We start from the raw sequence: 24,575 nt of genomic DNA, 5'->3' as shown, positions 1-24,575 counted from the left end.
TGGCTAGTTTGATGCATTATGGCACTTAATTATGACTAATTTATATTTACTTTGCAAATAAAGGTGTTATATATGTTTCCTCTTTTCTGTATTATTATTATTATTTGAAAGGCAGAGTTACAGAGAAACAAAGGAGGGAAGAAAGATATTCCACGCACTGGTTTACTTCCCAAATAGCTGCTATGGGGCTGGGCCAGGCCAAAGCCAGGAGCCAGGAGGTTCTTACAGGTCTCCCTGTGCGTGGCACGGAATCAAGTACCCGGGCTATTCTGCACCCTGAAAGTTGTGTAAGAAGGAAGCTGAATCAGAAGCTGAGCAGACAAGATTAAAATTGGCATTGCAAACTGGCTCAGCTGTGTCACAATGTCAACTCCTCCTTTGTCCTTTATTTTTTAAAATTTATCTTTTAAGATTTATTTTATTAGAAAGTCAGATATAGAGAGTGGAAGAAAGATCTTTCATCCACTGGTTCACTCTCCAAGACGCTGCAACAGCCAGAGTTGAGCCAGGAGCCAGAAGTTTCTTCTGGGTCTCCCACATGGGTACAGGGTCCCAAGGCTTTGGGCCATCCTCAACTGCTTTCCCAGGGCACAAAGCAAGGAGCTGGATGGGAAGTGGAGCAACTGGGATATGAACTGGCACTCTTAAGGAAACCTGGTGCAAGGACTTTAGCTACTAGTCTATTGCACCAGACCTATATTTTACTGTTTTATTTTTTAGTTATGTCAGAGACCTGAATGGAGTCCCTGGCTTCAGCCTGGCCCAGCCCTGGCTGCTGGAGTCATTAGAGAAGTGAATCGGAGTTCATGAACCAGTGACCCAGCAGGAACCAGAACACACTCCCATGAGAACAGCATGAAGAAAATCAAGAGCCTGGCACAATGACTTGGTGGTTCAAGTACCGAGATCCCATATGGGTACCAGTTTGTGTCCTGGGTGCCCTGCTTCCCATCCAATTCTCTGCTTATAACCTGGGAAAGTGGTAGAGGATGACACAAGGCCCTGGGACCCTGCATCTGCACGGGAAGCCCAGAGGAGGCTCCTGGTCCTGGCTTTGGATTGGCTCATCTCTGGCCATTGAGGCCATTTGGGGAGTGAACAAGCTGATGAAAGATCTATCTTTCCTTTTCTTTGTAGATCTGATCTGCCATTCCAGTAAAAATAAATCTTTAAAAATGAAAGAAAGAAAGAGAGAGAGAGAAAATCTACCCCAGGGACAGTTTCCAAAGGAACAGTCAAGCTATGTGGACACCAGTGAGGTCAGTGCACTTTAGAGCCCAGTAATCCTGGGACTCTGTTACTGGGGGCCTGCAGATGGTCTCTGCAGGGAGGGCCAGGAAGATAAAGATTCTGAAAATACTTGCAACCAGGATCTGCCACCATGGCAGAGCTGCTAGGGCCAACGCCTGTGATACTGGCATTCCACATGGGTACCAGTTCAAGTCCCTGATGCTCCCACCTGCAACCCTTGCACGCACCAGGATCCCATTTGGGCACCTGTTCTAACCCTGGCAGCCCTGCTTCCCATCCAGCTCCCTGCTTGTGACCTGGGAAAGAGTCGAGGACAGCCCAAAGCCTTGGGACCCTGCACCCATGGGAGACCCAGAAGAAGCTCCTGTCTCCTGGCTTTGGATCTGCTCAGCTGTGGTCATTGCAGCCACTTGAGTAGTGAATCATCGGACAGAAGAGCTTCTTCAGTCTCTCCTCCTCTCTGTATATTTCACTTTCCAATTAAAAACAACAACAAGCCACTCAAAACAGAGGTGGTGTAAATCTATTCATTACAGATTCAGGGGTTGGGGCTGTAAGAACTTGGTTGGGTGGGCAGAAATCCCATCACTTGCGGGACAGAATTAACACAGGCACCATATCCAGTAGCACCCAGCACTCGGCGAGCACGAAGGAAGCAGCAGCCAGTGTCTAGTCCTGCTTGGAAAAAAGTTGTGAACCCGGGAGAGCATACCGCAAGGCCAGGCCAAGATCTCAGGAGTCCTTGCGGCCCAAGCTCAAATCAAGAGAGAAGGAGCAGAGAGAGTGGACTGGAAGACCCCCGCCCCTTTATTCCCAGGGCAGAAGGCAGGCTCAGTTAGCACCCAAAGTGGGGTGGGCTCGGGGGGCCAAGAGTCAGATCCAGCGCACCCTCCTCCTTGCTGCAGCCGCTTCTACGAAATCCCCGCCGCCTGCAAACGGCCTGCAGGTGTAGGATCTCCTCCCTTCCCAGTGCTTTGGGGCCATATCCTGTCCGCGCAGAGACCGGCATGCCAGGTCAGCTGTCCCGGAGCTGGGGAGACAGGAAGCATCCCAGGCGCTCCACGCCCCGTGCCCGAAGAGGCCTGGCCCCGGCGCCCTCCTGGCAACCCCGGCGCTGTGCAAACTTTCCGAGTTTTCCTCCACTTGCGTCACGGAAAAGGCAGGAGGGTGGCCGAGGCTGGCCTGCGGGCGGCGGGGAGCGAGCTCCCCCGCGCGGCCATTCCAGCTCCGGGGGCCCGCGGGCAGGCTGAAGGTTGTGGGTAGGAGGGGGCGCCCGGGGCTCCTCCGACCCCCAGGCTAGCCGGGCACCCGAATGCCCGGGGCAGCCTGCTCGCCGCCCCGCCGAACCGCACGGGCCAGCAAGGGGGCCCGGCCGACCCCGAGCCAGGGGCGCAGGAGGCGCGGGGCGGAGCCGGGCCGTGCCTGCCCCGCCTGGCGGCGCGGAAGTACGGCGGAGTTCGCCCGACTCCCGGCTTCCCTCCGCCCCCCGCACCTCCCCTCTCTCTTTCTCCCCTCCTTCCCGGACGCCTCCTCCCGGAATCCCTGGTGGTTTTTTTTGTTTTGTTTTGTTTTGGAGCTGGCTTCTCGCTGGCGGTGCGGGCGAAGGCGGCTGAGGGCGCAGCTCAACCCCCGCACCGGCTGGGACGCGTGGGGCGGCGCGGGGCGCAGCGCGGACTTGGAGCTTACTGCCCGAACTACTACAGCTGAGTGCACGCACGGTGCGGGGAGGGGATCGTGCACCCGGATCCCTTAGTGGTGCTGGGGTTCTGTTTTCCACTGAGGTTATTCTTGCGCGTGTGGGGTGCGGGGCGGGGGTGGAGAGGAGGGATCGCTGAACTCTCAGATCGGGGTCAGCTTCAGGCTTCCTGAGTGCTGAGGAATTAGGCAAACAAAAGAGACCGCTCCGCGAGTGGCCACTAGTTGCTGGAGCGCCTCGTCTCCGGGAGAGGCCTGGAGCCCTCGAGGGCCGGCTACACCGCCAACTAGCCGGCCGCGGCGAGGTGTTGACGGCCTGCTGCGCGCGTGCGTGCCTGGCCCGGGTTGAACTCGGGCATATCCCCCCACCCCTTGACCTCGGCTCAGGAAGCTGCGCCTCGTTCCTCTTGGATGGTATGGATTTTTGAGAACCCAGTGGCCCCAGAGGAGGAGGAGGAGGAAGGAGGAAGAGGCAGGTCCGCAGAGGAATGTGAGTCTCCCCAGGCCAGCGGCGGCTGCCGGGAGGAGCAGGGAGCCAGCCCCGCCTGCTTGTCTGCAAGGCCCGGTTTCCTGGGGAATTCTCTTCTATTTTAGAACATCGCTTGGGTGCAGAGTGTCAGCTTCTTGTCCTGCTTCACACAGCCGGCGCCTCCAGGTCACTTGACTTTTCTTCTGGGAGTGGGAGGAGGAAGAACATGGCCCAGGAGCCCTCCCTCCCTGCTTTAAGCACATGGCCACAGCCCTGATAGGGCAGTCGTGGGCCTCTGGACGCTGCGTGAGAGAGAGAGTGGGGGGCAGTCAGACAGCATCTGCAGGTGCAGAGATCCTGCTTCCCGGCGCGGGGTGGGGGAGGCCGCCTAGAGACTGAGCTGGGACACCCTAAGCAAACCTCTAGGCTGGGCAGGACCCTCTGCTTCCCTGAGAAGTTGGCCATCCAGCGCAGCCCAGCTGAGCCCAGCCATGGCACTGAGAGGCCGGGCCCTGTATGACTTCCACAGCGAGAACAAGGAGGAGATCAGCATCCAGCAGGACGAGGACCTGGTCATCTTCAGCGAGACTTCTCTGGACGGCTGGCTGCAGGGCCAGAACAGCCGTGGGGAGACAGGGCTCTTCCCCGCCTCCTATGTGGAGATCCTCCGTCCCAGCACCGACTACTACAGCAGCGCGGTGGGCTCCCTGAGCACCCAGGCCAGTCTATACGACAGCCCCAGGAGTGGAGGTGTCAGTAGCAGCGGCGGCTTCCTTTCCAACCAGGGCAGCTTCGAAGACGAGGATGATGATGACTGGGATGACTGGGATGATGGCTGCACAGTGGTGGAGGAGCCACGGGCTGGAGGCACCAATGGCCACCCCCCGCTCAACCTCTCCTACCCTGGTGCCTACCCTAGCCAGCACGTGGCCTTCCGGCCCAAGCCACCCCTGGAGCGGCAGGACAGCCTGGCGTCAGCCAAGCGGGGAAGCGTGGTGGGACGCAACCTCAACCGATTTTCCTGCTTTGTACGCTCCGGGGTGGAGGCCTTCATCCTAGGGGATGTGCCCATGATGGCCAAGATCGCCGAGACATACTCCATCGAAATGGGCCCACGCGGCCCCCAGTGGAAGGCCAACCCCCACCCGTTCGCCTGCTCCGTGGAGGACCCCACCAAGCAGACCAAGTTCAAGGGCATCAAGAGCTACATCTCCTACAAGCTCACGCCCACCCACGCTGGCTCCCCTGTCTACCGGCGCTACAAGCACTTTGACTGGCTCTACAACCGCCTGCTCCACAAGTTCACGGTCATCTCGGTGCCGCACCTGCCGGAGAAGCAGGCCACAGGCCGCTTCGAGGAGGACTTCATCGAGAAGCGCAAGCGGCGGCTCATCCTCTGGATGGACCACATGACCAGCCACCCCGTGCTGTCTCAGTACGAGGGTTTCCAGCACTTCCTGAGCTGCCTAGATGCCAAGCAGTGGAAGATGGGCAAGCGGCGGGCTGAGAAGGATGAGATGGTGGGCGCCAGCTTCCTGCTGACTTTCCAGATCCCCACGGAACACCAGGACCTGCAGGACGTGGAGGACCGGGTGGACACGTTCAAGGCCTTCAGCAAGAAGATGGATGACAGTGTCCTGCAGCTCAGCACCGTGGCTTCAGAGCTGGTGCGCAAGCACGTAGGTGGCTTCCGCAAGGAGTTCCAGAAGCTGGGCAGCGCCTTTCAGGCCGTGAGCCATGCCTTCCAGATGGACCCCCCGTTCAGCTCGGAGGCCCTCAACAGTGCCATCTCCCACACTGGCCGCACCTATGAGGCCGTGGGCGAGATGTTTGCCGAGCAGCCCAAGAATGACCTCTTCCAGATGCTTGACACGCTGTCGCTCTACCAGGGCCTACTCTCCAACTTCCCCGACATCATCCACCTGCAGAAAGGTAGGCCCTGGGCGGGGTCTGCACTTGGGGGTGGGGACAGCATGTCAGCTCCCTCTGCCATTCATTTCAGCAATGACTTGAGTGCCTAGCAAGGGCGAGTGCCACTCCGGGTGCAGGGGCGCATGAGCATGAGGCACCCATTCTTGGGGATCCCTTTGTAGTCACTTATGTACACTTAGTCCATCATGCAGGGAACTCTTTGGCTTCGCATTAGGCAGGGCTCTGGGGACATGGAGATGATCTCTGCCCCCGATGCCTTGCTCATGGGTTCAGAGCAGCCCAGGTGACAGTGCAGAAAGGGCAGGCCCCCTGCCCCCAGCCCTTGCTCCCACCCTTGCGGGCTCCAGAGCCCCACTTCCCCTCCTCCAGCTCCTATCTCTGCAAGGGAGGAGCTTTGTCCCCTTCCCCAGCTGTGCCCACAGGAGGGAGGGGGGAAGGGAGGCGGCAGCACAGGGAGTCCACAGCCCAGTAAGGACTGTCCTTTCCTCCCACTGTGTCCCCAAGGACATGTGCATGTTGGCTACCTCCCAAGGCCAGCTGTGTGTGTCAGGATCTCATGGCCCCTGTGTGTGGGGAAGGGGCCAGGGAGGGACAGGATGGGCCCCTGCCTGGGACTGCTGGGACCAGCAAGGAACTGCCAGCGAAGTGACTCATCTGGGTCATGCCGGGGCGCCAGGCAGGGTCTGTGCTGCACACCCAGGGGTCCGGGGCATTGCACATGCAACCCATCCATCCCCCAACTTCCCCAACCCCACCTCGCCCCAAGCCAGACTTCTCCTTGTCCTGTCTGAGGACTGGGCCTGTGCTGGCCAGCTGGCCAGGGACAAGGAGAGGCAGATGTCAGGAGAGAGAGGTGTGGCCCCTTGGAAACTCCCAAAGAACGGCTGCAGGGCGTGGGGCTGGCTCCCAGGCTCCTAGGCCCTGAGGTCAAGCCTGGCTTGGTGGGGACACTGGGTGGGGCCACAAGGCTAACCGGTACCCCAGAGAGTCTGCACTGGGCCAGTACAGCTCTGCATGCCCAGGCTGCTGCCTTCTGGAACTCTCTGCTGGCGACCTCCTCCTCTGCCCTCTTCCCTCTCCTCCTCTTCCTTTTCTTCCCAAACTCGTGGAGACACTAGAGGCCTGGGTTCTAGTCGTGGTTCTGTCCTTGGTTTGCTGTGTGTCCCTGGGAAATGCCTTTGCCTCTCTGAGCCTTAGTCTTCTGATTGGTAGAACATGTGGGGAGAGGGACCAAGGAGCTGATTGGGGGGTAGGGGGGAGTTCCAATGGTGAGGAGGGTCTGGCCTGGCAGCAAGAAGATGCCCCTTGACCTGGCTCCTCTGAGCTCAGGTTAGCCCACTGGGTCAGGTGTGTCTCCCTGTGCGGAAGTGGAGTTACCTGGGAGAGCAGGTTCAACCGGCTCCTAGCATGGCAGGATTCCTATGTGGGCAGTGGCAGGAGGGTACAAAGCTGGCTGCCAGGCCATGCTGGGAGCCCTCACCCAGGGCAGAGCTGCGGCAGGAGGGAGGGAAGACAGGCTGGCCTCTCTGACCCTGCGTCAGGCTTCAGGGCTGACAGGCCGCATTTGGGGTGCTTGAACTGTGGGGACAGGATGGGTGGGGAGACTACAGCATTCCTTTCTCTCGGAGCATGAGCTGCCTGCCTGCTGTGGCTGGGCCCTCTGCACTCTCTCTGGGTCTGGCCTCTGGTTCCAGGGGGTCTGGCTGCAGTGAATAATGGAGTGGGGGCTTGGAATCAGGCTGTATCAAAACAGGCAGGGTTTGGGGCAGGGCTCAGCTTAGGGAACCCCCGGCCTGGTGGGGGGTATTTCCACATTTATCTTTTCAGAAGAAAGGAGGAGTGAGGCACACCAGCCTGGATGGCCCAGTGCTCCCTAAGCCTGACACCTGTCAGTTGGAGAGGGGCAGTTGGAGAGGCCCTCATGGTCACTACCCTGGCACTGCCCAGGCAATCTAGAAGTCACCTGTGGTCCCCACCTGATAGCCAACCAGGGCAGGGTCCAGTGCTGAGGCTTGACACCTGCCAACAGGTTGTTGTGAGCACTTCCAATGTAGCCAGGATAGAGGGCAGGAATCCAGGCCCAGGTGTGTGTACCCACACTATCTCACACAGATAGAAGCACCCCTCCCCCAAAGGCATCCAGGTTGCTGAGCAGAAGGGCAGGGACAGGGGAAGAACGGAGACTCAGGCACTGTGCCATTCACTCCGTTGGCATCTTCAACGGACCAGGAGCAGGGACAAACTTTTACCTGAGGGACAGGTGGGGCTGCCCCTGTAGCTCCTTTTTTTTTTTTTTTTTTTAAGATTTTTTCGGCCCAGCGTGATAGCTTAATGGTTAATGTCCTTGCTTTGCACGCGCCGGGATCCCATATGGGCGCTGGTTCTAATCCTGGCAGCCCCACTTTCCATCCAGCTCCCTGCTTGTGGCCTGGGAAGGCAGTTGAGGACAGCCCAAAGCCTTGGGACCCTGTACCCATATGGGAAACCTGGAGGAGGCTCCTGGCTTCAGTTGGCTCAGCTCCGGCCATTGCGCTCACTTGGGGAGTGAATCATCAAATGGAAGATCTTCCTCTCTGTCTCTCCTCCTCTCTGTATATCCGACTTTCCAATAAATAAATACATTTTTTTAAAAAATAGAAAAAGATTTATATATTTTTATTGGAAAGGCAGATATACAGAGAGGAGGAGAGAGAGAGGAACATCTTCCGTCTGATGATTCACTCCCCAGGCGGCTGCAAGGGCCCATGCCAATCCGAAGCCAAGATCCAGGAACCCCCTCCGGGGATCCCACACGGGTGCAGGGTCCCAAAGCTTTGGGTCATCCTCAACTGCTTTCCCAGGCCACAAGCAGGGATCTGGATAGGAAGTGGAGCTGCTGGGATTAGAACTGGTGCCCATATGTGATCCCGGTGTGTTCAAGGCGAGGACTTTAGCCAATAGGCCATGCCGCCGGGCCCTAAAAATAAATAAATCTTTAAAAATTCTTATTAGAAAGTGAAATATATAGACAGGGGAGACAGAGAGGAAGATCTTCCATCCAATGATTCACTCCCTAAATGGCTGCAACAGCCAGTGCTGCTCCAATCCAAAGCCAGGAGCTTCTCCCACACTAGTGCAGTGTCCCAAGGCCTTGGACCATCCTCAGCTGCTTTCCTAGGCCACAAGCAGGGAGCTAGATGGGAAGTGGGCCACTAGGGTTAGAATTGGCGCCCATAGCAGATCCTGGCACATGCAAGGCGAGGACTTTAGCCGCAAGGCTACTGTACTGCCTCCCTCCCCCCCCCCCTTTTAAAGATTGATTTATTGGAAAGGCCCAGTAATGGGGATTGGGGAAGAGTTTGAGAGAGATCTTCTACCCACTCATTCACTCCCCAAATGGCCATAACAACTGGGGCTTGGCCAGACCTAAAACAGGAGCCAGCAACTCTGTCTGGGTCTCCCATGTGGGTGGTGGGGTCCCAAGGGCTTGGGCCATCTTCTGCTGCCTCCCCTTCCCTCCCTCACCTGCCCTAGGTGCATTGGCAGGGAGCTGGATGGGAAGCAGAGCATCTAAGGCTTGAACTGGCGCCCTTGTAGGATGCCAGTGTTACAGCTGGAGGCTTCACGCACTGTGCCACAAAGCCCACCCTCTTGTAGGTTCTGAGACATCACTTCATACATGCACCTTCTAGAATTCCATAAACAAAGAGAATAGTCCTGCTAGGTGCTGCCCAGCTGGTGCATGCTCTGGGTTCCCGGATAGAAAAGTGGTTTGCACTCCAGGGCACAGCCCATAAGAGCTTAATTCTGTGTGGGGTGTGGTCCTTAATGCCCCCCTTCCATCAATTCAGTTCCCCTTCAGCTATGCTGCAGGACAAATGTTCTGCTGTCCCATGGTACAAGTGGTGGGAGCAGCTGTCAGCAGGTACAGCTGGGTTCTTATGATGGCAGCCCCTGGATGAGAACTGTGGCTTGCTGGAGTGAACCTGGGCAGAGCCTAGAAAATGTTCCCCGGAGCTGGGGTCCAGCCTTCCTGTGCCCCCAAGGCAAGGTGGGCTCCCTGACTCTCAGCTGAGTCCTGACATGGGATTTAGGGGGAGGAGGTACTGCTTGGGCCGGATCCTGCTTGCATGAGCTGCTGCTGGCCTCTCCTCCCCGAAACTGAGTCACAGGGTAGCCAGGTGATGGGGAGCTCCCCTCTCCCCCTCTGGCCCCTGTTGGTTTGTGGATGGACCAGAGAAAGGGCCTTACCTTCCTCCAAGGCCAGGGACTGGACAGAGTCCCCTGAGCATAGCTCCGCCTTTACTGTGCGCCAACTCCCCCAGGCAGATGGGGTCCAGGCCAGCTCAAGGTCTTCCATTCAGGGTCCTGCCTTTGTCTGCTGTTCTTATTGCTCTTCCCATCTCTGGAGACCCTCAGCATTCACCTGCTGAACCTGACAGAGCTCACTACAGCAGAGGTGGTGTCCACCCCGGTCTGGCCCTGGGGCCAGCCCCTGTGGAACTGGAAGGAGGCTGGGAACCCCTAGCTTTCTTATATTAGTGTCTACTGCCCAGGGCTGGGATGTGGGGGCGCTGAGTAGGCTGAGCACAAGGGCCTGCAGGCTGTTCTTGGGCAGTTCTGGAAACTTCTCCACGCTTGAGGGTGCCTGCCTAAAATGCTACTGTGAGGCAGCCAGCCAGCCATGCACTTGCCCACCCACACAGGTACCACCCTTGGTAAAGTTTAAAACTCCTCCCACGGAGTCTTCTATATATGCCAGTCAAGTTAAGAGTAACAGAACCATCTGGCAGGTCCTCGGAGCTGCTCCCCTCCACCACCCCAGAGTACTGGAGGGTCTGTGGGTAGAGAGTTAACTTGCTATGGGTTGCCCTGCTTTGCTGCCCACCAGCCCTCCCCACCTTGTTGTGCTGTAGTAAGAGTCCCACAGCTTATGGCAGGCACGGATCAACTGCCCGGTCCCAGCCCAGCCACCAGCTGTCCTCATGGCCAAAGTGCTGGGCTAATGTGTGCTGATTAGGATGCTGCTGCCTTGTGAAGTTTTATGGGGCTCCCTGCCGGCCCCCGGCCCCCCTCCCATCCCCCATCTGTCACTTGTTCTCACTGGAGCCTCTTCTGGTCTCCTGGGAGTTGAGTGCGGAGACACACCAGGTGGCCTTTGAAGTGCTATTTTAGAACCCAGTGGGTGTGGCAGAGGGGGTGTGGTTTGCCTTAGGGCACCTGATCCCATCCTTGAATTATGAATAAGGGACTCTGCAGGCAGAGACTGGTGGGTTGGAAAGCACAGACTGAGCTGGTGAATTTGGGGTCCACATGTGCAGGGGTTGCATGGGCGTGAGCTGAATTTGCAGAGCCTGGGAAGGTGCCAGCTTGAGGGACCCAGTCTGGCTGCTGCTTCTCCGGAGGACAGGGGGACCTGCAGGACCATCCTGGCTGGATAGTGAAGGTCAGGTCAAGGTTGAGTCAGAGGCACAGACTCCTCAGAGCCCTGGAGGGATATGGCAGGTAGGGGACGCGGCAGGGCTGTGATGGCTATGGTGGCACAAAGCCCAGGGTGCAAGAAGGGCTTCCTGGAGGAGGTGCTATCTCAGCCAAATAGGGAGCCAGCTTGAGAGGTGATGGAAACCTGTGGATTGGAACAGGAGGCACCCTGGCCCAGGAGCAAGGAGACAGGTAGGTAATGTGTAGGCCAACTGGTAGATTCAGGTGTAAGATGGTCCGTCCGGTGGAGGCAGGGCTGGGAGCCCAGGGTGAGGAGCTGCTGGGGGGAAATGGGCATCCTAACAGTCTGTCCCAACCCACCCACCCCTGTCCCTATCGCCCCACCAGGCGCCTTTGCCAAGGTGAAGGAGAGTCAGCGCATGAGCGACGAGGGCCGCATGGCACAGGATGAGGCAGACGGCATCCGGCGGCGCTGCCGCGTAGTGGGCTTCGCACTGCAGGCGGAGATGAACCACTTCCACCAGCGCCGCGAGCTGGACTTCAAGCACATGATGCAGAGCTATCTGCGCCAGCAGATCCTCTTCTACCAGCGAGTGGCCCAGCAGCTGGAGAAGACACTGCGCATGTACGACAGCCTCTGACCACTGCCCGCTGGCAACCCACCCCGCCCGGGGGTGGGCCATGCAGAGGGCCCCACCTTTCTGCGGAGTTGAAACCCCCCCATCCCATCCCTGGGAAAGGGGCAGCCATCAGTCATTCAAAGTCAGGCCTGGCCTCAGCCTCCCCCAGGATATGTTGTGTTCGCTCCCCTGGCCACTGGGTAGACGCTGACACCCAGAGCTGTGCCAGTGCCCAAATCTGGAGAACGCATCTTTGAGGCTAGGATCAGGCTCAGAGGATGACAGTGCCTATAATGGCAGCCATGCTGCAGGTTCCTTGAAGCTCCAGATGTTGTGCCCATCGAGAACTCCACAGAGGGGTTGCACTGGAGCACCGATGCGGGGGGGGGGTCACATTTGGGGCAGGTATGCTGTGCCAGGTGCAAACAGCAGTCTCCTCTCCCCCTCACTCTCACATCTGTGCCCACAGCTGCACAGCAATGCCTGCCTCCTACCCTACCATTCTGGGCTTGGGTACTGGGGCATACACCACGGATCACGGGGCCCTCGTGGCCCCTCTTGGCTGCTTGAGCTGACCATCAGTAACTCCCTACATTCCAAGCAGGCTCTGGCCCCTGTGGCTCAGCCTGCCCCTCCTCCATCCCCGGGGGGAAGGGGGAGAATGGAACATGCCCAGGAGGGGCTGCAGGCCCACCTGCCTGGGCCCCGGCCAGCTTTCACTGTGATGCGCTGCTGCTCAGGCTGCGCTGCCCCCACCCGTGTTTACATGTTCGGGGTCACGGCCACTTCCTGCCCCCAGGACCTGGTATAACCTTGGTCTGGAGGTATTAGGGACCTGACCTGCCACCGCCACCCACACCCACGCACCCACCTGCCATGCCCCTCCTCCAAGCTGCTGCTTTCCTTCTTTCTTCTTAATAAACCTTTTCTAATTCAGAGGTATGGCCTTTTCTGTGTGGATATGGGGAGGGGCCCATGGGTCACATGATAAGAGGGGGAAGCAGAAGCAGAGCAGGTGGGGTCCCACCTCCCCAGGCCTAACTCTACGTGTCTGAAATGGGTGGGGTCCTGCCCCGTTCCCTGCTGAGGTTGGCTGGGGTAGTTATGACAGACAGACCCCAAGGAGCTAGATCTTGTTCTTATCCCTGGAAAGCCTGGGCCTGGGGAGAGACACAGCACCTGTGTACCCTGCCCCCCCCCCACCCGCCACACCATCGCCCCACAGTCCTGAGGGTTCCAGCCTGTGCTGGCTCCTGCATTTGGAGCCAAAGAGGAGCCTGTGTGTCCTCGGAGCTGCTGGGACAGAGGCTTGGGCAGGCGGGGCTCCTTGCTTGGAGCGAAATATCCTCAGAGAAACTTCTGGAATGGGTCCTCCTGGCTCTGGGTCAACATTAGGTCAGATTTGAAGCTTTCTGAGGAATTCCTCCCTCTCTGCCCGCTGCCTTTGCTTTCCAGCCCATCGGGGATCCTCTGCTCTAACTGCCCTGACCTCCATGCAGCCGCCTGCACAGGCTGTTCCCAGCTGCCATGGACACAGCCCCTTCCTGACGCTTCCTGCCCAGGCTTTCTGTGAGAAGGGTCTGCCTGTCCTCCCTTGTTTTCTGTCCTCCTGCCACCTGCCCTGGGGGCAAGCAGTGGATCTGATAGCACCAGGGGCTTGGACTGGGGGCAGGAAGGGATGGCTGAGGATGGGTCTGGCCAGTTGCAGGATCTTGAAGTCTCCAGGCTGGAGCAGGTGCATGTGTGGCCAGTCTGGCCTATCCATTTCTGTGGAGCTTGGGGAAACAGGAGATTGGTCTTGGAAGCCCTGGCCCGCTCAGCAATAGATTATGGGCATCCCAGTGATGGCAGGACCTGTTGGCTGGCTCATACCAGGCCAGGCCCACCTGCCTCCTTCACTCTGGGATAGGGAATGGGCTAGAAATTAAGGCCTTTTACTCTGCCCTGCCACCAGCCTCAGGAAAGGAGACTACACGTGTGGCTGCAAGCATGACCTTGGCCCTTGAGCCCCTTGGTTCCTGGACACAGCCAGCTGTGCCAGACCTGTAGTGGGCACCTGCCAACAGGTGTACAGTGTCTGCACTGGGCAGGCAACACACAGGAGCATACACACAGCCTGTGTTCATATGACACACACACCCCAGACTTAGAGTCACACAAGTGTGGCCACACCTGGTCTGTACTGCCTCACCTCCCAGCCCAGCCCAGCCCAGCCCATCAGAGACTGCAGGAGAACGTTGCAGAGCAAGTCAGCTCAAGAGGGGTGTCCGCACAGGGAAGCAGAGTGTGGCATTGGCACCCCATGTGGGCACCACCAAGTTTAAGGTCTGCTTGCACAGTTAGGTTAGTGAGTCGTGGTACATTCCTGGCCCCACTCCCATAGGCTGCGGTGAGAGGGCTGGTGCTTTAGGATTCTCCACCTCCCATCCAGGGCCACCTGCAAAAGCCCCTGGCTGAACCTGCTCCACAAAGCTCTGGGCACCTCCCACCACCCAAGCTTGAGCAGAGCAGCGGTGTCTACCAGGGCAGGAGCCAGGATGTCGCGGTGGGTAGGGCGCAGGCCTGGGCGGAGGGAACATTCCTGCAGCCGTCCTCCTCCCGGGAACATGTGAGAGCGGGCCCGCCCTGTTCGCCTGCCCGGCCTCTGACTCAGGCCCCGCAAGAGCTGAGCCCGTGCAGCGCCTCCTGCCACGACCTGCCCCTCCAGGGCGACCCTCCCTCGCCGACCCCATGCCTCTGGGGCTTAGCAGGCTGTATGGAAGCCCAGCTCGGTCCACCGCCAGTCTTCTTTCTGTCTCATCTTCTTAGTCCAGCCCCGACCCGGTGCAGGGGGTTTAGAAGACGCTGCCAGAGGCAAGGCTTCCTCCGTGGGCACCACGAAGCCGTTCACAGACCGCGGGATGGAGGAGGGGCCGGACACTGGGGAGGTGACCGCCCCTAGCGTCCCGGAGATGAACTCATTCCCGGCCCAAGGCAGGTGGGCGTGGTGCAAGGAGCTGGGTGTGCCTGGGCGCTCCCTGGGAGCTGCTAGGTGCCAGCCGGCTGGAGGGTGAGTGGGATCCTGCACCCCCCAGGGGTGAGGAGGACGAGGATGGCAGTGACCTGGCGGCTCTGTGCTTAAGTAGCCTTTCCTCTCTGCTCTTCCACCTGCCCTCCCCTGGGTCCCTTCCTCTCCAGGGGTCTACATGGATTTGGGGGAGCCCTGGTTACAGGCAGGGGTAGGAGGATTCGGATATGCCTGGAAGTGTTCAGTTTACGACTTATCTTTTTCTTTTTTTTTCAGAATGGATTTATTTTTTATGATATTTACAGAGTTGAGAAGGATGCATGCCTATATGGAGCACTGATTAAGGTGGGAAGGATCAAGGAATGGGGGAAAGTGGACGCGACAACTCTTTCAATCTTCCTGTCTATTCTTGCTGTATCTGGGGGAGTCTGGGAAAGACAGGGAGAGGAGAGGGTTGCTCTCAACATCCTCACCGCATCAGTACCCGAGGGTGTGGGGCAGTCACCAATGTCACCTTAATGTCCCTGATGTGGAGCATGTTCTGAGGGTACTGCTGAAGTGGTTTTGATAGTTCTGAGTTACTGTTGATTTCTTTTTAAAAAATTATATTTTTTGGACCTGTCGCTGTGACCCAGATGCTAAAGTCCTTGCCTTGCATGTACCAGGATCCTCTATGGGCGCCAGTTCTAAACCTGGCAGCCCTACTTCCCATCCAGCTCCCTGCTTGTGGCCTGGGAAAGCAGTCGAGGACAGCCCAAGGCCTTGGGACCCTGCACCTGCGTGGGAGACCAAGAAGAGGCTCCTGGCTCCTGGCTTTGGACTGGCTCAACTCTAGCCATTGTGGCCGTTTGGGGAGTGAATCACCGGATGGAAGATCTTCCTCTCTGTCTCTCCTCCTCTCTGTATATCTAACTTTCCAATAAAAACAAATAAATATTTTTAAAAATTCTGTTTATTTAATTATTTTATGATGCAGCTCCATAGGCTCTAGGATTTACATTTTCCCCTCTCCTAGTTCCCATCCCTCACTTGATTTCCCCTATATCATTGCAACAGTACAGTCCTTCATAAATGGTCCCAAGTCCATCATTCTGTTATTTAAGTGTATCCTGAAATTGTAGGCATGAACAATGGCAGAGACTCCAGTATCCTATTGAAAAGCTATATTTAACAGTTTCATTGGGAGTCCAGCTTTGATTTGGAAGTGGAGATGCATACTGCATTGTATCTTCACATCTGGACATGACAGTTCCTATTACACAGTTACTCTAAGTATCCTTAAGTGAAAATCCATAAGACAAAATCAAAAACAGGAAGAAAAAAAATTGAACTTTACAACAACATGAAGTAAAATAACATGCTACTGAATGGCCAGTATGTTGCTGAAGAGATGAAAATCAAACATCTTCTTGAAGAAAATGATGCTGCTATGTGACCTATGAGTCAGTGATGAAATTAATAAGGAAAAAAATGTTTAAAGAAAGAAAAATTAAAATAAAACTATCCAAAACAAAAAAAAAATCAAAAACCATGAGATATAGCAAAAACAGGATTAAAAGTCACAAAGTCACATTTATCTTGTAATTTATATGAAAGTTACCTCACATCAGAGAGAACACGTGACATTTGTTCTTTTGGGCTTGACTTATTTCACTGAGCTTTTATCTTTTTAATTTATTTATTTTAAAGATGTATTTATTGTTATTGCAAAGTCAATACATATATAGATAGGAGGAAATACAGAGTGGACCTGAGTCTTTAATTTTTTTAAAAAAGATTTATCTATTTCTTATTGGAATGGCAGATTTACAGAGAGAAGGAGAGACAGACAGGAAGACCTGTCTGCTGGCTCACTCCCCAAGCAGCCACAATGGCTGGAGCTGAGTTTATCTGGAGCCAGGAGGTCTCCCCTTGGGTGCAGGGTCCCAAAGCTTTGGGTCATCCTCTACTGCTTTCCCAGGCCACAGACAGGGAGCTGGAAGGGAAGTGGAGAATCTGGGACACGAACAGGTGTCCATATGGGATCCAGGCATTTGTAAGGTGAGGATTTAACCACTAGGCCATTGCCTTAAGCATGAGATGCTGTTTATTTTGTTGCTGTAAGGTTGAGGAAATTCCTTCACAGTCCATTGCCTGACATAGTCCACCTCAGAGTCTTGACTTGCCCAGATACATGCTGTAGAAATTCAGACAGTCTATGTGCGCAATCTATGGCTGGGAACAGGCCTGTTTGGGGAGCTACGAGAATACACCCTTGTTGGGTTGGGGTTCCCACTGGTGAGTGCTAGGGCTGGAGTAGGGGCTGAGTTCTGGTCTGGATATGGCTGCAGTCTCCCTTGGCATAAGTTTGAACTGGGACTGGATGCACCAAGCTGAGCTGGACTCCAGCACCATCTGGTGCTCTGGAAGACCAGGGTAGATGCAGGATGCACTAGGTTAGGTCTCTGCCCCTACTGAGCCATGTGTGAGCTGTGTTTGGATATGGATGAGCCTTGGCTGAGCTGAAACATCCAACAGTAAGAACCAGAATGGGTTGAAGGCCAGTCAGGAAAGACCACTGTTCCTGGTAGGACAGGAGATGGACTGAATAGGGCTGGCTCATGGACCCACTGGTATGCACTGGTTTGTGTGAGGGCCGAGTGTGTACCAGGCAGAATCAGGCTGGACTGTAACACTCACTGGTTCCCATGGAAGACAGCGCTGGAAACAGAACTGACCCAGCAATTGCAACCACCAGCTGATTTGGGTGATAGACTGTACCGGGCCCTGTACTTGCAAGTACACACAAGAATCTGGTCTGGGATCACCTCAGACAAAGTTTCTTTGGGGATCTCCCCAACTGAACTGCCAGACTCAGAACCACAACAATGAAGAGAAGTGCAGGTTCCATGGTCTGACCATGGAGTGCATGTGTCAAAGCTGAGCCTCCTCAGAGGCTCAGACAGAGCAAATGGACAGCACCATCAGGTGTACATGGAGGATATGGCAGTCCATCAGAATCTGCAGAGAATAGCTGGCACCACAACAGAGGACGGAGGACAGAACAAATCAATCAACTACCCCAGCCATGTGTTGGCACTGAAAATCTGGGCAAACGGAGACTCTAAGGTGGACTATGTCAGCCAGTGGATTCTGCAGTGATTTCATCATGCTTGGAATGGCAAGACTGGCAGCAATGCAGAACTGTTGAATTATCAAAATCACTTGAGCAGGACTCTTGGAGCATGCCCCACATCGGGGACCTGGGATGGATGGGACTTCTCCCTTTATCTCCCTCTTTACCCCAGATACAGGAGGGAAAAAAGCAGTAACGTGGAAACGATAGTCTTATCCACTTTCTTGTAGCCCTTGACCCTTTGTGCCCTAATCAACTCTGTAAAGAGTGTCAAAATAAAGCAATTTCAAAAAAAAAAAAAAAGAAGAAAAGAAATTTGACTATCAGAGTTGTCCAGTTATTTCTGCTTTCCATGATATTAGACATCCTCCACAGACCTCATTAATCTGTCATGTTCCCCGTGTGCATCTGGGCATGCTGTCCACTGCACAGGCTTCAGCAACTGAGGAGACCCAGTTCTGACACATGCACTCCATGGTCAGACCACAGATCCTGTGATTTTCCCCGTGGTTAGAATTTTTTTTTTTAAGATTTATTTATTTATTGGAAAGTCAGATATACAGAGAGGAGGAGAGACAGAGAGGAAGATCTTCCATCCGATGATTCACTCTCCAAGTGACCGCCAATGGCCGGAGTTGAGCCAATCTGAAGCCAGCTTAGTCCATCACCCACTTCAGCCTACATATACATTGCTGGTTGCAGTTGCCCAGTCGGTTTGTCCCCAGTCCCATCTCAAATGCAAAGTCATGGCTGCTGCAGCCCAGCTCAGCCCTGTCCACCACATACTCATCCTTCATGTACACCAGCAGGAATTATAGCCTAGTTGGAGCAACCCCCCAAAACTCCCACCAGGTCTACTTTCAGCTGCGGTTCCTGTGCATACCAGTATGTGCATCAGGCTGATCTAGTCTGTCCTGCATCCCGTTCAGCTTTTGTACACATCAATGGATGCTGCAGCCTAGCTCATCCTGGCTGACCCCACTAAACACCTCACATTTTTGCTGGTAGATGCCACCATCTGTCCAGCCAGGCCTGCCCCTTGCCCTGGGTTCTCACGCTCACCAATGGGAACTTAAGCCCATTAGAGAGGGGTGCCACAGTTTCCCTACTAGGCTTACTCCTAGCCCTAGATCTTGCACTTTCCTGGTGTTACTGCAGTCCAGCCTGACAGGATTTGCCCCCAGTCTTGGCATTAGCCAGCTGATGCTGAGGCAAAGCCCTACCAGCCTGAACTTATTCTGGCTCATGCCTATATCGGTGGATATGACCACTTAGCCCAGCCTGGCTTTCCCCCTAACCCAGCTCACATGCAGGTCAATGGGTTTTGTAGCCTTGCCTAACCTGGCCTGCTGCAAGTTCCAGCTCTCATGCTCGCCAGTAGGAACAGTTCCCCTACTGGGCTTGCTCTCCCGCCACTGTCCCGGGTCTTATTTGTGATTATGGGTGCTGTGGCCCAGTCTGCACAACCCATCTCACCTCAGCATTCACCAGCATGAGTTACAGCCTGGCTCAGCCTGCCTACCCCCAGTGTCAGTTCATGCTGGTGTATGCTACATACAGCCTAGCCCAGCCCAATCAGCCCCCAGTCCTGCCCTAATGTGAACTGGCTGGTGTAGTGGCCCAACTTGGCCTGTTCCATACCACATCCTGGTTCCCACATCAGCCAGTGGGTGCTATGAACTGGCCCAGCCCGACCCACCCCCAGGCCTGACCCTCATATACTCAGGCAGGTACTGTAACCTGGCTTGGTCTGGGCGCTCTCAGCCTCAGTTCTTGTGCTCATCTTCAGGGACTATGTCCTGCCAGAGGAGTTCCTCAAGCTCTGGTGTGGTTCAGTGGGTGCCTAGACCTAGCCCAGCCTGTCCCACACCTATTTTGGCTCCTGTGAGCACCAGTGGGTACTGGAGCCTAGCCCAGTCTGGCACACCCAAAACCCAGTCCACACCCATGCCAAAGTCATGTCCAGCTCAGATCACAGTCCCCATTCTGGTTTTCGCCTTCACCAGTGGAACTGCAACCCAGTCAGGACACCCTCTTAGCTCCTTGATCAGGCCTGCTCCCAGCCACAGACCTGTACTGGTGGTTGCTCCAACCCAATCTGGAATAGTTCATCCTCTGGCTTGTCCTTTGCCATCAGATGCTGCAGCATGGCCTGTCCTGGCCCATCCCCAGTTCCAACTCTTGCTGGTAGGTGCTGCAGCCCAGCCACTCCCAGTCTGCCCCTATCCTTACCTTTCATGCAAACCCATAGGTGTGATAGCTTAACCCAGCATGGTCTGCACCCCATACTGAGCAATGTGTATCAGTTAACCTGGTCCTGTCTGGTCTGCCCCCTCAGAGCCAACCCACACACCTGCCAACAAGTGGTCGGCAATTCCCTAAGTTCCCCCATCAGGCACACTCCTGGACCCAAATCTCATGCATGCCAGTGGGTGCTAGGCCCTTTCCCAGCATAGTTTGCCCCCTAGTCTCATCCTGTGTATGCCAGGGGATATTGTGGCCTGGCCTACCCCACACACAATTCTTGGTATGCTTGTAGGTGCTACAGCTTGGACCAACCCAGCCTGTTCCCAACCCCAATACCTATGAGTGTCTATGAGTTCTAGGTCATGCCTAGTTTGGCCCCTCATCATTCCCAGCTCTTGAGCAAATCAGCAGATATTGCAGTCCTACAGGGGTGAGCCCATATATCCTTCATAGAATCTGCTCCCAGATCTGGTTCTCTCATGTGCTGGTTAGTGTCATAGCCCAGCCTAACATGACTCATCCCCTGTTCTGGCAATGGGTACTGTGTTAACCCTGCCAGGTAGACCCCTGGCATTAGCTTTAGTGTGTTCCAATGGGTGGTGGTTGGCAGTGGTTGATACTAACCAACCCAGCTCAGACCTCCCATGTGGGTGGGTGCATCCATCTGACCCAGAAAGGTTCTTCAGCTTCCCTCCTCCAAGTCACTTAGTCTCAGCCCCCTCACTTACCTGCCAGTAGTACAGTGGCCCTTTGGGTGGAAGTCCCCTAGAAGTCATTCCTCACCTGCAACATACTCCCTCAGTGATCTTCCCTCTCACATCCTCACATCCCCTTCCCTGAGCAATCCACAGTCCCTGAACCCTGGAGCACATAGGTTCCCCATCGTCGTCTTCCAGCGGGATGGTGCACCTGCCCAGGACTCTGCCCATCCACCCGGGACCCAAACTCATGCACAGGTCCCCAGACCCAGTGCTCTGGCATGCATGCTGGTATGGGACCTTATCCCTCCAGTTGCCTGTGCATAATTCCCCTGGCCTGTTCTGCTGAGGCTTGGCGCAAGTCCCCAGACCCTGCAGTGTGCAGGAGGAAGCTACCAGTGGCTCTGTGGGCGGGAGGAAAGCCACAACTTGTCTTAGAGATCAGTTTACGACTTGATGATGTCTTGTCTTGCAGATATGAAACTTCACTTGACGTCACCTTTGTCTGCGCACGTGGTCCTGAGATGGTAACGGCCGGAGGAGCAGTCAGCAGGTGGAAGGGCAGAGGGCGTGGCCTGCAACCGTAGCTGAGCAATATTTACTGAGCGATCATTTCCTTTAGGGCCACTGGTGTGGCTATGGAGGAAGGGATCAGAAAGGTGAGGCCAGGGGCAGGATTCTGGTCCCTGAGGTCAACCTCCCATCTCCGACATGGGGGCAGGGAGATGATGGGACTGGAGTTCCTGTGAAACAGCGGGGGCTGTTTCTCACTGGAAGAGGGGAGGACGGACCCTGGTTCTAGGAGCTTGATGGGTGTTTGGGGGTGGCAGATGTTAGGTGTTGGGGTACCCAGCCAGTGTTACATCTGCCCGTGTGGTTGCTGGTGGTGTATATACCTGTTCACTGATACACATGGGCTTTCCCAGTGTTCTTGGCTGGCAAAGGTCATAGACAGCTCTTGGTTTGTGAATTCTCACATGCTACATTGTATGCAGGCTTAAAACCGGGAGCCTAGTGTTTGCGGCTCTCAGACCCCTTATGCCACGCTTGGATGCTGCCTGGACCAGTGTAGTGGTCTGTGGCTGCTCTTCCACATCCTCTGCTGCTCCTGGATGGGCCTCTAAGCTCATCTCACTCCCTGCAGCTTTTACCTTCGGGAATCCCTGGGGCCGGCCGCCAGCCACTCCTATGGCCCACCAGGTCCCACTCAACCCTCTCCCTGTGAGCAGCAGAGAGCACCTGCTCTGGGCCCACTCCTTTATCACCCTCCTTTCTCTGCTCAGACCCCAGGCCCCTTGCATGTGCTGTCTCCCCCACCCAGCATGTTCTCCCTCCCAGACAAGTGCGCTATTCCCAGCTGAGGGAATTCAGGGTTCAATCTCAGCGTCGTGGCCTTGGAGGAGCCTTTCTTGATCCACCCACACAGCCTTCTTAGTCCCCATGGCCCTGGCCCTGCCTTATTTTTTCTTCATTTTGCTTGTTTACTGACTATTGGTTACGCATGTGTATATGATGAGGTTTTTATTTCATTTCAAACATGCATCACAGAGCAGGGAAACTTAACAGTGGAGACCCATGCGCCTCTTCATCAGCTGCTTCCATCATTAAGGCTTCGGGCCAGATTTCCCTCCATGCATGCCTGCCTCCTCCTCGGCTCCTCAGACAAGATGCTAACTTGTCTGCAGACACTTCAGTGTGCAAGTCGGGCCTTCAGCCTGTTGCTTTCTGCTGTCTCCGGTGGGAACCTTCAGGGGAGCTGGCCTCTGGCTGGCTGGCTCACACGTGGCCTGGCTCAGAACAGGTGCCTCTTCAGGGAGGGTGTGTGGAGGCTCCATCTGCACGTGGCTACAGCTGTGGGTGTTGGTGACTGCACCAGTGCGTCCAGCTGATGTGGCAGTGCTGTGACTGCGCCTGTGCATCTGAGTGTGTGTGTGGCCCCTGCTGGTCAAAGTTCCATAACCCGGGCACTGGCTGTGGAGAACATTTTCACGCTGTGGGGGCATCTCTGTTCTTCTTCTCTGCCCCTCCTGGCCTTGTTCCGTCAGTGGGACCAGCAGCTTCCTGCCTCTGCTGGGCCAGTGTCAGCTGGATGGGTGTGAAGAGTGCGGTGTTTTATCCTGGCTGGCTACTAAGTCTCTAAGGGTCACCTGGATAGTGGGACACCTGAAGCCACTTGGCCTGAGGGCCATGGGGGCAGAACTCTGGGCCAGGAGCCTTGTAGTTCTGTGCCCCCAGCCTTTACTTCTGCATCTTTAAAGGGTTGGCCTTGGGGGGAACGTCAGGTGGATCCCCCAGGCCGCACTTATTGGTGGCCTCTCTCAGCTTGCCCCAGAAGCCCCTGCCACAGTCACACAGTAACTCCAGCGCAGAGCTGGGGACTCCGAGCCCTTGTGGACATCATGAATGCAGTCTCTGAAGAGGCCGCAGTAGGGTCAGGCAGCTTGGACATGCTGGCCTGGCTAGGCAGCTCTGAAGGTGGGAGCTGGGCTTGGGCCCCAGCAGCTGGCCATGTCCCGGGATGCTAGTTGGGACAGGAAATGGGACCAAAAGGCAGCAGGGGGCGGGGCTCTGGCAGCAGGCACTGGCTCCCTAGGGCCATGGGAACAGCTAGATGGACCTAAGGAAGCTTCTGGGAGGGCAATCCCCACCTCTGGCCACTGCACCATCCCTGTCACCTGACCAGGTAGCCCTGCTTTCAGGACAGCCTCTGAGTGGGGCTGAGTCTGGCCATGGACACAGCCTTCTAGGAGGTTTGGGCACTACCTTGTCCTTGAGTCACAATAACCCAGGCTCCACCTTCCTCTGCAGGAAGTCCCCTGTCCCCCACAACTTGCCAGTCCCTTGCAGGTGACCTGAGGCCTCACTGCTGCTAGCTGCCTCAGGGATACCCAGTAGGCCCAGCCCTGCCCACTCTGTGTGGCTGGAGGGAGGGGGACATCTGTGAAAGTCTGGGCAGGTTAGGATTACAGAGCTGTCAACAGTGCTTTGTCTGCCAGGGGCTCCAGGCACAGAGCTGGAGGCGAGAATGGAAGTGGGAGTCTAGCCAGAAACCTAGTAAATTGGCAGATCGGGGGGTTGGGGTACTCGGGGGCACCCATGTGGCAAAGGAGGCGTGGCATCGGCAACAGGTGCTAACCAATTGTCCACCGGACTGGCAATCCTGCACCAGGCTGGCCACGGCCCGGAGGGAGCAGAGATCTGGGAGATTTTCCTGTGTGGGACAAAGCATGGGCCAGAGGAGGGTAGGGGGACCCAGTGAGCCATGACAGGGTGGGGATGCTGGGGGCCACATGGGGCAGCCACAGGCTGCGGGGAGCAGGCAGGGTAGGACCAGGCTTACAAAGGATCTAGACATCCCTGCCCAGGGGGCTGCTTTTGCGAGTGGGCAGTGGGCCTGGGTGTCCTCTGCTGTCCCCTCTCTTGTCATCCTGGCTGCAGGGACCTCTGACCGCACTTCTCTCACCACCCTGCACCTCAAACCCTTTCCCTGACATGGAGTTGACATAAAACCCAGCAGCAGGGCGCACAGGCTCCGACCTCCTGGCTGGGCTGCTGACTTAGTGGATGATTCTGACCTGGTCCCAGCCTCTCCTGCCTCCATTGTCCCTAATTAGAGGTTGGAAGAGGGGGTTGACCCGCAATCTCATCCCTTTAAGACCTGGTTGAACTGCAGTGTGACCTGGCCTGGCAGGGCACGACCCAGGAGTGCTCATTGTCCTAGGCTGCTTGCTGATAATGTGTATTGGAGTCTCCTCTGTGCATGGCCAAAACTGATACCCTCAGAGACCCTTGGGGGGTGGGGTGGGGCGGGGGCTCCCGTCCTTGTGGTCTCCAGGGCAGAGCATCCTCAGGTTTGGGTGCAGCCTCTCCTATGCTGCCGGCGGATGTCCCTGAGCTGTCGGTGGACAGTGGCCCTCCACCCTGCAGCGAGTGTGGATGTGCTTGGCTCCAGCTGCTGCATGGCTGAGGCGGAGCGGCCCAGCCTGGCCTGCTGGCAGCTGACTCGCCCGCGGTGGTTTGGTGGTCATTCACTGGCGCGCCTGAGGCTCTTCAGCAAGGGCTGGGTGGATTCCTAGCTGCCTGGCTCATGGCATTTTTGGCACAAAATGCCCTTGGCAAT

General features: G+C 56.1%; 1 protein-coding gene across 2 annotated transcripts; it reads left to right on the top strand.

Moving 5' to 3' along the window:
* Positions 1-2,756: 2,756 nt before the first annotated feature.
* Positions 2,757-11,572, top strand: SNX33 (sorting nexin 33). 2 transcript variants are annotated; one of them, XM_040969403.1, is made up of 3 exons: positions 2,757-5,082; positions 5,305-5,347; positions 11,156-11,572. In XM_040969403.1, the coding sequence occupies exons 1-3, from the start codon at positions 3,907-3,909 to the stop codon at positions 11,407-11,409; spliced, it is 1,473 nt and encodes a 490-aa protein (XP_040825337.1). In that variant the 5' UTR covers positions 2,757-3,906; the 3' UTR covers positions 11,410-11,572. The 2 variants fall into 2 exon arrangements, with proteins under 2 accessions (XP_040825337.1, XP_040825336.1); XM_040969402.1 differs by having other exon boundaries at positions 2,757-5,347.
* Positions 11,573-24,575: the final 13,003 nt, after the last annotated feature.

This window comes from Ochotona curzoniae, unplaced genomic scaffold, assembly GCF_017591425.1.
Source record: "Ochotona curzoniae isolate NIBS_2020 unplaced genomic scaffold, NIBS_Ocur_1.0 scaffold_4701, whole genome shotgun sequence".
NCBI lineage: Eukaryota > Metazoa > Chordata > Mammalia > Lagomorpha > Ochotonidae > Ochotona > Ochotona curzoniae.
Note: the sequence above shows the minus strand (reverse complement) of the source record. Positions and strands in the feature narration are given on the sequence as shown.